This window comes from Pteropus alecto, unplaced genomic scaffold (genome assembly GCF_000325575.1).
Source record: "Pteropus alecto unplaced genomic scaffold, ASM32557v1 scaffold61, whole genome shotgun sequence".
NCBI classification, from domain to species: Eukaryota; Metazoa; Chordata; class Mammalia; order Chiroptera; family Pteropodidae; genus Pteropus; species Pteropus alecto.
In genome coordinates, this window is record NW_006434835.1 from 19,763,564 (window position 1) to 19,776,867 (window position 13,304).

The window sequence follows — 13,304 nt, forward strand, 5'->3', positions numbered from 1 at the left end:
AATTATTAGTCCATTGTATATTTCAACATATTAAGCCTTGAATCACTAATCTGAAATTAAAGAAAAAACCTTAGAGCATTAAAACCCCACACCTGAAAGACTTACCATTTTATCTAGATGTTCAATGGATCTATAAATCTCCCCCTGGGATTCATCATAGTAACTGTAACGGAACCTTTGACCTTGAAACAAATATCATGTACAAAATAAAATAGGGAAAAATTAGAAGCTAAAAAGAAAGCAAGCGCTTACCAAATAATTTCAGTTCTCACGGAAGGCAAGACACAGCTTAAGCCTCTGAGAGAATCATTCCCAAGAGCCCTTGTACATAAAAATAAAAGGCATATTTGGGAACGTAATAAAGAAATGATATGTCACCAGAGTTTTATGATGTTAAAAACTACTTCAAATTGTAAAACCTTAAAGTCATGAGCAATACAAAAGACTAAGGAAACAAAACAGCTTAAAAGTTAGAAGCATTGTTAAACATAATATATCAGTCTATAATGAAGAGTAAACCCAAAGAATATGATGCAAGAAAATTTAAGGAAACTGTCTCAATGTAACAAATCAATGAAATCTTAGCTTTTCTTGTACAAATGTAAAGATTTGATCTCTATTACAGAAAAAAAAATGTGTAGATCAGAGATACATGTGGCTTGTGTGGTTTTTATGACCTCAAAAAATTTTCTCTCATTTTTGCAAAACTTTCTACTGGGAAAAGGATCAATACAAGTGCCTTAAAATAGGATTCACAAAAGAATAAACAGTCCTACTCTGGCAATAAAATTTCAGTAAGGAAACAAGCACAGAACATTCAATGGTTAGCTGTTCTCCAAAGAACAGAGAGGGTAAAATGGAAGAAGCTCAAAAGAAGACAGAAAACAAAAGACTCAGGAAATAATTTTGCTTTCTACTATAGGCATAGGAAACCCCAAAGTTAAACATATTCATATCTAATTGCAGATTGTTATTAAACTGATTATGTTGCATTTCAGATACATCTAAACTTTTCTTTCAACAATGTATTTCCAAGAACTCATTACTTTTATATTTCCTTATTTTAAAAGATTCACCAAAATGCGTTTCGAAAGATTACAGTACACCAATCATGTATGCACACACTATGTGTTTTGTGCTTCGTTTTCAGAGCAAGTTCACATATCCAATTACTATCCTCACACCTGAGAAGATGGGTTTCTTTGGCTGGATAATTACGATTTTTAAGTTTTTTATCTTACTAAAATATATTATCTTATAAAAAAGGAGCAGTGCAAAATTATAAAACCCTTTTGATGTCTTTGGAAAAACCATACATCATAGTTCTTAACATTTCATTTACTTGTTGATGATGACCATTTTTGATTGTCACCTTTTTATAATATACCTATTTCATTAACGGTCACATTTTAACTTTTTGCCTATACTACGATGTGCAATTATTCAATGTAGCAGTTCTCCCCTCATCCACCCCAGAGCCATTACTAAATCAATACTGCATTTTAACAATTCATGATATCCTAGAATCAGGCAATAAGTTTTTGAGACAATTATCTGTTTTCTGAATATAAAAACCTTTTTTTGTAAACGCAGATCCATTACAGTCCTTGCACTTAAAAAAAACTTAAACAGTGACATTTCATCGCTCAATGCCTCTGTATTAAGTAATTCATAGACATTTCTTTCAAAATTTAGAGTTAAGTATAGATTTGTTTGTCTTTAAAGAATTTATGTACTTCCTCCTACCTAATAATGAGAACTATATAATTGACCCCATTTTTCCTATTTGCCAGGTGTCTGTCAGAAGACTCAAAGCCAAATCTAAAGTCAGTCACAAAAACTTACTGATTCAAATCATTGATATTAAAGTTCTACTTCAATTTCAAAGTTCTTTTGATAAGCTGCCCAAAATCCTTGAATCAGAGTAAATGAATAATCTTAGACGAGAAAATTTTGACTCAATGTCACTGTAGTAAAAGTAATATCCTTGGAAGAAATCAAGATGAATATTCTTTGAACCTTAACTGTTTCGGGTATGTACTATGCACTCTCTTTTTCTTCCTTCCGGAAGTAGCTGTTAGTTTTAGCTGTCAATAATCCCCGTGACTGGGACATAACTGCCACTCTCAGGTGCAGAGAAAAATGCATGTACTTCGAGACTGCCATTTTTTACTCAAAAGTCTTTTTTACTTATTTCCAACTTCAGAACTGCTGTTTCTAATGGATGAAGGTGGTCAAACCCACCTTAACCATACGTGAAATGTATATTTTAAAATGCTGTCTTGTTAATATGGACCACTTTCAATGTAAGTTTCACTTAAAAACTACTTTTGAAGAAAAAAATATACAGAATGTTTGAAACTTAAAATACTAAAGCAACTGTAATTTATTTTAATAAGACAAAATACACAGAATATCAGTGAGCCAATGTTTAATATTTTGCTATTTTTTTGTTACTCACTAGTAGCCACCTCACATTTAGTAGATAAAGAAATGAGTAGAAATATCTGATAAGCACTAAAGAATATAACACTTAAGCTAAATCCATACTATATATAGCTTATACTGAAAAAAAATCTCACTTATAACAGCTCACACTATCTCACAACAATTTTTTTAATTGTAGAAATATATAAAAATTACTTGAATAATTCATTCTGGTCAATATACATACAGAAAGCATCTAATTTGAGGTAAATAAGTGCCATCATCCTAGCCTATGTGTATATATGTGTGTGCACACATGCACTAACACATACACACACAAAACTTTAAATACTGCTTGGAATTTGAATTCAAAAGACCTTTTTCTGTTTCTAATTCCTAAAAAAGTAAGTTTATCAAGATTTTATTCAATAAAGAATAAAATAAATGACAACACTAACACAATACCCTGATCATAAATGCACCTTTATTAAATACTTGTTAACTTAAAATATATTATGATTTCATGTACCTCATGAGCAGACATATTTGTTTTACAATATTTCTAACAAGCAGTAAAGCTTATGCACCTAAACTGAACAAATACATTGCCTATACACCTGGAGAACTAAACCTGTGTACTTTTATAGGTATAAATAAAGCATATCGCATAGTAAGAGAAAATTACTTACCTGAAACTTATCCTTTCAGAAGGTACACTGGGAAAATGGATTCTCTGAGCCCCTGTTTCAACTCCAAGTATGAGCTTTCTAGCTTTAAGAGCCATTGACACTGCCCCTAGGGGCAGCACAAGCTTGGGAACTCCCCTAGTGAGTATGTCAGTAGTTTCTTCAGGTGCCTTCCCTCAGTTCTTTTCAAATTCAAAAGATGAGAGGAAAAATAACCCAAGAAAAAAATCCTGTAAAGCAGAAACCTTACTCTTTGAGGGAAGGAGGGTAGCTCATTTGTGAATCCATTCCAGAGCACGCTTTCTGAGAAAAAGAAATACAGGTAAGTAATTTTCCCATCTCCAAAGGTGACTGGTGATTAATGAGTGGATTCACAGAGTGTGGAGAATAAGCTCCAGGGATGTCTGTTTAACACACAACAGTCAACTAATGAGGACAAACATAACAATGAATGGTACGAGAACCAACACTACTTTTTAAGTACCTCAAAACAAAAAGTGAAAAAAATATTAAATACCTCAACATTAAGCTAAACACTGGATTGCAGAAACAAACAATGAGCTTGGAAAGTTGATCTATGAAGCCCCCAAAAGATCAGTCAGTAAGACAGACTTTCAGACATGTGTCCAGTAAAAACTGCACTGTTAGACAACCACTTAATACTTTGTTTGTATGTTTAAATGTTTTCAAACACTTTAGTTAAACTTCACAACAACCTGTGGGATAGATTATTAGGCCATTCTATATTAAGGACCTAAACTGGGAACATTCATAATTCAAATCATTATCAAAAAAAAAAAAAAAAAAAACCGATGCATTTCATAAAGGAAACATTTCTAAGTAGCATCAAATAAGGCCATTCATCATTTTTATAAGCAAAATACTATAGTCTTTTGATTCTGAAGCCTTAGTTATAATGTAAAAGTATTAGCTTTCACTCAAACTTGCAAAAGATCAAAACCCTATATATGTGAAATCAGTGTATACTAATATTTGAGAAGACAAATATCTAAGGTAGAATAAGATATGTTTCAGGAATTAACAAACTTATACTCCAACCAATTTAAATATTTTAAAAATAGTAATACCCTCATACCCAAGAGACTAACAACAGAAAGGAAGAAGAGTATGTGTAAATAATCACTTGCTAATTATGCTAGACCAAAAATCTAGTTAAAGATATAAATTCCATAAATATTAAGGAAATGCCACTTTTAATAGGTGGCATATACTTGTGAAAAAGAAATTATGTAAACCTAAACAAATGTAAGTTTATAAATAAAAATCCAAAATTGCTGAAGTAACAGTAGTAAAATTTACTCATATTTTAATAAAAATTATTATCATTAACATTTACCAAGTAAATTTATTGAAAATAATTTGTACTTAAAACCACCATAAAAGGAAAATTAAATAAAAGCATGAATTCACTTCTAAAGAATCAATTTGTGAGATCCAGTTTTACTTACAAACTTATTAAAAATTAACTGAAAATTATGTTAACAAAAGCTGTTAATCTAAATTTGGAAACATAAATTTCAGGGAGGTCTCAGGAAAACACAAATATTAACAGTATATAACAAGAGCAAAAATGAAACTTAGGAAAATAAAATGAAAATTCTGATTGAAAAACTAAATTAGGTTCCAACAACTTCTCTTACATGGAGCTGTCCTATGGGATGTGGAACTTGACAAGCACGCAAAGTGTGGAACATTACTTAACCATTGCAAAAATCAAATACTAGCAGCAAATGTCCTTTCACTTATGCCACTCTTCCTGATACTAACAGGAAAGATGAAAAGAGGTGGGATCATTGCGTTACCGGGGAAATACCTGTTGGGCTAATGAAAAAAGGCAGAAATTGAAATTCAGGGTGTTTTGGGGGGGAGAGGCGGGTGGAGGGGGTCACTGAGGGATAGGAGAAAGGAGGATAATAGAATCTAGGTTCTCGATTCTTCCTTAGCTTGTCTCACCCAAAAAGAAAAGTTGAGAGTATTTTAGTCTTTCTACTTTCTATCTAGTATCTCTTTCAATTCTAAATAAAAGCTAAATGCGATCTGAAAGATGAACATCTTTAAAGCAACATACACTTTTTATAAAAAGAAGTCATTCGTGTAATGGGCACTGGCTAACAAACAAGGTCAACAAGGCAAAATCCTTCCAACTACATAGAGGTCTCCCAATTTTCTCAATTACCACGTTTCTTTATTTTTCACAGACAATCTATAAAGAGAAACACTAACTAGTAATGAAAAATGTTCACTGTCAATACTCTAATGTTATTATTCAACAAAAACAAAAAAAAATTCTACTGAATATAGTTGAGCAATTTGTCAACTGTACCATAATCAAGTAAGTGGTTTTTCTTCAAAATGTGGAGTTGTTAAAAGCCTACCTCAATGAAACTTTTAAGGTCTCTGAGTACCTAAGGAACTGAATCCTCTCTGTGAAATGGTTTAGAATTCAGTGATATCATTGCTTTGATATAGTAAAATCAAACTGCATAGTATCTTTTTTAAAAAAGAAGAAGAAAAAGAAGAAACCAGTAAGTACTTATCTTCATGAGAAAAAGCTAGATTTTGGAGATGGGAATATAGCGTTCATCAATTTAGGAAAGATGACTAATGCCACTAAAGCATAAATATGAGAAATATGAAACTTAATTTCTAAGTAAAGAGAGTTTAACCTATAGCTAGCCAATGATTCTTATTATTTCAATAGGCATGTAAAACAGAAAGTAAATCTTACTTAACAAGAATAACAGTTACTATTACTATTATAGAAAAAAGACTACTAATCTTGAAATAGTATCTATGCAACACCTTCAACTCACCCCAAACCTCTATCAAGTTTCCTAATAAGAATTAATACAGTGCTTTCCATAAATACAAAGTAAGCACTTAATGACTACTGTAGTGACAGCAATATTACAATAAACAAATAGTTGAGAAAGTTCTATTACTTATATACTTCTATTACCTATATAGTTCTATTACATATATATTTATATATGTTTTTGTCTCTGGATAATTTCCATAGCTAACATTTATTGACTTTTGGAAATTCTGAGTTCTTTTTTTGTAATTATCACCAGAAAAATCTTACAATTTAAATAACAAAATTTTCAAGAAATCAGGAGACCAAATGGCCTAAATAATTTTCTGAGAATGTAGGTAGAATGTAAAAGAAAAAAATCATTTTTCTCTCTCGACACTGTACTTAAATATAGTAGTGACTAGGGCTTATTTACTTTAGAGTTCATTAATGAGGTAAAAAAAGATGATTCCACAGAAAAGAGCAACATTAATATGTTCACTGATGTTTTTTTATCTGGATTTATGGTGTGGTTGCACATGGTGCCAGCCTAGAGGGAAAGCCTAAACTCTGAAGAACAACATCAGGGAACCAAATATGTAAATTATAGAGTGATTTTAAGTGATTCATGAGAGCCTTAAAAGTGAAGAGGCAGGGAGCACATGCTCCAAGAATTTTTAATTTCTAAAACATTGCCAATTCAAATTCATAATACTAAGGAAAAAGGCCTTTTCTCAATGAGACGCCTTAATTTTTAAGATCGACTATTACTAAACTTCAGAATTTCCAAGAAAAGAACTCTTTAAACTTCTATGTAGGCCTCAGATCTAAGTAACATACTATATCCATAAAAAATAACTTCTGCCAAAGGTAGCAAAACAACTAGCCAACAGAACTTGCTATTAAAGAACGCTGAGAGCTCTAAGGAAGTTGGGCAAGGCAGGTAGCTTCCTGCACCCCCTAAACCAGGGCTCCAAACCTCAGCACTACTGACATTTGTGCAGGTAATTCTTGGATGTGGGAGGCTTTCCACATTATATAGGATGCATTATATAGGATGTTTGTTTAGCAACTTCCCTGGACCCTACTCACGAGGTGCCAAAAGCATCCCCACCTCCCACCCCACCCCACCCCACCCCAGTTGTGATAATTAAAAATGTCTCCAGGCATTTCCAAATGACCCCCAGGAGGATATTTAGCCCCGGTTGAAAAATGAGTACCTTAAACAAAAATATTTATCTATAGCATTAGGGGGAAGGGTTTTTTGAACTGAAATCTCAAGGCCACTCATGGCATGACTTAAGTAAAGAAAATACCAGCCTAAAATAGGCCAGATAAATGTTGAATCAACTCTGGCATTCAGTAAAATCTGAAAAGCCAGGGCACCCTATGTCTCATTGAGGATGTTTTTCTGGCCATCCTAGCACTCATATCTTAAGATTTATAGTCCTGTGCCTTATATTTTCTTTATAATCAAAGAAATAATTGGATGAACAGATATTGGCATCCTTAAACCAATGAATACATGAGCCAAAGAGATGTCCTAAAAGGAATATGATTCGGAAATGTTCTAAAACAGTAATATGAGAGCAATTTTTATCCAAAGAATTTGAAAAACAAAATTTACTAAAAGAGACATCCACATATGCCTCACTTCCTTTATGATCTACTCACTGTGAAGCTTCCTTATTCTTTTAATTCACAATAATAACAGAAATAATTTAGGAGTCCTTACCCTTATGAACCATTACCAATGAAGATCACAGTGCTAATAGCCAACATGTTACAATCTTTGCAGGGTAGCTCTAACTGATGGCAACTATGAGAAAAAATTAAGCACCAAAGGAAAAAAAAGAAAGAAAAAAGACTAATTACAAAACAGGAAATGTGGAAAAGGACTGCCATAGCACACAGTGCTTTTCTAAATTCTAAAGAAGAAAATTTGCTTTGTCCACCAAAAAAACAACTTCAGGGAATCTACTATACAAGTCTATCTGGAAATGGAGTTAAAAGATCTTAACTCCCACTAGCATTAAGTGTCTAAGCAAGGATGCCCTCACAGTGTGAATCCAATTATACCAGTCGCCTTTGGAAATGTAGCCATAATCCACTATTATAATCTGACCCTTTTTAAATGACCAAAAGACTTTTTTGTTCACTTTTAAACATTGCTGCTAAAAGTAAAACTTTCCAAGAAAAATGAAAAAGAACTGAAAGTTCGAGCTTGGAATGAAAAGATACCTTTAACCACAGTATATAATATATCTACCATGATATGTTAAAATCTAGAACTTACCCCAATGGCAGAAATCAGAAGAAACCACAAAGAGATTACTAGGATCCGCTAGATATTTACTGAAGAGTTTTCCGAATTCCTGTTCTTTTGACTCACTCAGAGCTCCAACCAGTACAGGAATAATGGTAAACTCATCCTTATGGCTTTAAAAAACAAAACAAAACAAAACAAAAAAACAGAAAAAAAGTCACTTAAGAAGTATAAGAATAAAAAGTTTCCAATGTGTTTGTACTAAAAAGTGGAACATTTATTAATAGTGGTAAAGAGAATACACATAATATTGTTGAATTCTTAAAATCTATAAATTAAATGTTTAAAAAAGACCATTTAAAAATATGAGGTACAGAATACTCAAAATATCTATTTAAATTACAGAAATGTACAGTATTTCTTTAGGTAAACAAAGCTATTTTACTACCACGTAAAAATAAAATAAAAATAAAATAAGCCCATCAAGCCATCACCAGGTCAAGTTTTTCTCAATTACCCATCAAAGCTACAATTACCTGCCCAATCCTTCTACAATTTTCAACTCTTTCTCACCTATTTTAATCCTATTAATATCACCATTTCTGGCACTTGTTATATAAACCTGCCAAGTGAGACTTACAACACTTAATATTGGCTCCCGTAAGATTCACCAACTACACTTTACACCTATACTAATAAACAGATAGAGGACAGTCTGAAGATACGACTCAAATTTTACTGGCATCTAGGGTGAACACAGAATTCAAGGAAGTAAGTATTAATTTCTAGCAGCAAGAAAAAGACACCACGCCCACCCACGATGTTTATGGCATATCCACAAGTCCCTTTTTTACTCTACAGATTGACAGATTTATGGAAAAGGAACAGAGCAGATTAATAAAGAATAACTATGATGGGCCATAGAAACAGACTTTTATCCAAAACCTTTCAAAATTTTCATTATAGTAAAATATTATTTACATATATTCAGTATTATCTATATTCTAAGTGATCCCAGGTTTGGAATTTTAGAATGTTTGTCTGACTTGTTTTGACCAGGACTTAAGGGGGGAAAAAATTACCATTATAATAAATGCTTTTTAATATGATAATCTGACACTTAGCTGGTGTAGGACAAACAGAATTCATAAAGGGGTTTTTTAAAATACTAAATTTAAATTTTCCCAAACTAAATGTTAGCCCAGCTTCATAAAGCTAAATTCAGGGCACCCAAGCGCCTCCCCCATAAAGGCCCCCTTACCCTTGTCAATTGCGAAATAAACAGATCATACAGATTTCCAGTCCCTCTGCAATGCAGGGGCTTCTTGGGCAGAATCTGCATCTATGGAGTAAGAAAAAAAGAGGAAGCTGGCAGAGGAAGCTGCCATGGGATATCTTTCTCTGACTCTTAACAATCTGCTTAACAGCTAACTGCATGAATGAATAGGGGCTCTTCAATACGTAAAGAGTGATTATCGCTAGAAAGAAAAAAATTTGAGCTCTAGTAAAATTTCAAGAAGATTGTTATGAACTAGTCTAACTTCATGTCTACCTACATAAATAAATACACTAGGATCATCAAAGAGTTTGCAAGTAATTATGACATGACAGGAAAGCAGTAATGTAGAGTATAAAAAATCAAGTCAGAAGAAATGGGTTCAAGTACTATCACTACCACATACAAACTTTGAAAACGTAGGTAAGTCACTAACCTATATTCTTGTTTGTAAAATGATCATAATTACAATACCTATTTCATAAAACTGTTACAAAGTCAAGAATACTACAGGAAAAGTACTTTGTCAACAATAGTTGGCTCACTCGGAAGAAACAGGTCTACTCTCCACAAGAGCCACCAAACTCTTCGGTCAACCTCAGTTTAGGTTTGCAAATCTATACAGAAATAAAAGTCTCATACGACTTAGAAATATAAACTTTGTTTCAAGATTCGTACATCCCCATTTCTGTGCCATTCATCTTTTTAAACAGTTATCTGTTCTCTATCCCTACAAAGCATGAATTACAGAAAAAAGCATTTGGCTTTGAAATGTAATATTCCTAGGTTTTAGAATCCAATTTGTGAAGACCAGCTTCACAAGAGAAAGAATACAAAGTCTTATCCTCAAAAAACAATTATAAAACTGGACAAATTGTCAAAAAACAACCATTTTGTGCTCCAGAAATCAAACAAAGGCAAAAAACACAAGGAGAGCTTATTCATGAAAAAAACTGTACTTCTTGGGAAGAACAGTGAAAGTCTGGCATCTTACCAGGACTGCCTCCACCCCCTTCTCCACTCCACCAACACGGTTCCAAGCAAGGTGAGGTTGGCTGTGAAAACCAGGTGCTTTGCTGCTGCTGAAGGGGGAATGACTTTGATTTGGAGCAGAGAGCAGAAAACCCACACCCAGCAGGAAACAGAAAAGTCTACAACTGTTGTAGCCTGGGATCACTGTATCAGCTGAAGCGAGCAGCAAACCTGAGGACTACCTAGAAATTTAACGGAGATCCTGGAAAGGAGAGAGCCATAGAGGAACTTGATAAGGTAACATAGTCTGAGGAGAGGATTGATGCCCTCCACACAGCCCTGGCTGACTAGGAGGCAGCACATATGTGCAGGGGCAACCCATAAGGTCCCAAACTCCCCAAGAATGCCAACTAAATGAGAGGGTGGGAGTATGCACAAGCAAAAGTAGAGACCCAAGAGAGACCACACTTTCACACATCCCTGGCTGACTAGAAAGCTGCATGAGTGCACAAAGAGATAAGAGAAAATCCAACAGAAAGTAAAGGAGGCAAACTTGAAAACAGCCTGAACTTTGAATGTGCTTCCCAAAACACAATCCACCTGGCTCAAGGTGTTCAAGCACAACCTAAGCACTAAGCAATGCAGGCACAGGGGCAAAACTCTAGAAAGCCAAAGTAAAAAATTTAAATAAGAATTTTTTTAGAGCTGAGGAGACACATCAGCAGCTGCGCACTGTGGGAGACAGATAATGCAGTTAGAATCCATGAAAGTCACTTTTTAAAAAATAAATGAACGAATAAATGAATGAAACAACCACTGCCACCACCATCACCACTATCACCTACAGAAAAAATTAATAAAATCAGAATCAAGTTGCTATAATATACCATGAAAAAAAGTCTAGTTTCTTTGACTTATGAGTCAAAGAAACAAGAAAATGTGACCTATTATCTGGAGAAAAAAAAAAAAAAAGTAGCCAGTAGCAACTGTATCTAAGTGGAGCCAGATACTGGATTTACTAGACTTCAAAACAATTATTATAAATGTGTTTGCAGAAATAAAAGAACCTATGCTTAGAGAAGTTTTACATTTATATGAATGACAAAGACCAAACAAATAATAAATATCAACGAAGAAATGCAAACTATTACAGAAGAATCAAATGGAAATTTTAAGAGTTAAAAAGTCTAATAATTGAAATGGAAAATACACTAGATGGTCTGAAGAGCAGATTTGATATTACATAAAGAATGAGAAAAATTTTAAATAAAATAATCTAATCTGAAGAACAGAAAAAAAATTGAAGAAAAATGAACAGAGCACTGGAGACTTGTAAACAACATCAAACATACCAGGATGCATGCAACTGGAGTCCCAGAAAAGGTACAGTATAAATATTAGAAAAAAGAATGGCTGAAAATTTTCTCGATTTCATGAAAAACATTAATCTACAGATCCAAGAAACTCAACAACCCAAATTGAGATAAGTACAGAGATCTCCACCTAGATATATCATAATAAAACTAATGAAAACCAAAGACAAAGAGAAAATCTTGAATGCAGTGAAAGGTAAATGACTCATAATTTATAGGATAGTCTTTTCAACAAATGGTACTGGAATAATTGCCCATCCTTATGAAAAAAAAGGTGAACTGAGACTTTTACTTCACGCCACACACAAAAGAAACAATTCAAATTGGATCACAGACATAACAAGAGCTAAAACTGTAACACTTCTAGAAGAGGGGTCAGCAAACATCTTTTGAAAGGGGCCATAACCAAATATTTTAGGTTTCTCAGCCACACAATCTCTGTAGCAACTACTTAACTATCACTGTAAGAGAAAGCAGCCATGGACAACATGTGAATGAATGGGTGTGGCTATGTTCCAATAAAATATTTACAATTACAAGCTGTGAGCCTGATGTGGTCTTTACACTATAGGCTGTTAATTCCTGTTTGGAAGATAAAATCTTTGTGACCCTAGATTAGGCAAAGGTTTCTTAAATATATTACTAAAAGCAGAATCCATACAAGAAAAGAATACTAAACTGAATTCATCAGACTTTTGCTCTTCAACAGACATTACTAAGAAAAGGAAAAGACAAGTCATACAATGGGAGAAAAATATTTTCAAATTATATGTGAATAAAGAACTTGTAGCCAGAATATGTAATATTTCTTACAACTCAGGAAAAAGACAAATTATCAAATTAAAACTAGGGCAAAATATGTGAATAGACATTCCACAAAGGAAGATACACAAATGACCAATAATCACATGAAAAGTTGCTCAACATCATGAGTCATAGGAGAGATGCAAATTAACACCAAAATGAGGTCACACTACATATCTATCAGAATGGTTATAATCAAAAAGATTAATAACAAGCATCGGCCAGAACGTGGAGAAACCGAAACCCTCATGCATTATTTCTTCTGCGATAGAAAATGGTGTCTTCTCTTTGGAAAACAATTGGGCAGTTTCTAAAACAGTTAAAACATAGACTTATCATATAACCGAGCAATTCCACTCCTAAGTACCTATTCAAGAGAAATGAAAACATGTGCTCACATAAAGACTTTTACAAGGATGTTTATAACATTATTCTTAACAGCTGAAAATGGAAATGACCCAAATGTCCATCAACCGGTGAATGGAGAAACAAAATGTGGTATACTCGGATAATGGAATAACTATTTGGCAATAAAAAGGAATGGACTACTGATATATGCTACAATATGGATGAACCTCGAAAACATACACTAAATGAAAAAAGACACACACAAAATACTGTATCTTGTATGATCCCATTTATATAAAATTTCCAAAAAATGTAAATTATAGAGACAGAAAGCAGA

The 13,304-nt window shown here is 33.3% G+C and overlaps 1 protein-coding gene across 2 annotated transcripts in view; it reads right to left on the reverse strand.

Moving 5' to 3' along the window:
• MEMO1 (mediator of cell motility 1) overlaps positions 1 to 13,304 on the reverse strand; it is an 86,323-nt gene that overhangs the window by 12,465 nt on the left and 60,554 nt on the right. For both annotated transcript variants that reach the window (XM_025045679.1, XM_025045680.1), the window contains exon 6: positions 106 to 182. In XM_025045679.1, the coding sequence (XP_024901447.1) occupies positions 106 to 182 (77 nt within the window). The remainder of the gene's footprint in view (positions 1 to 105; positions 183 to 13,304) is intronic.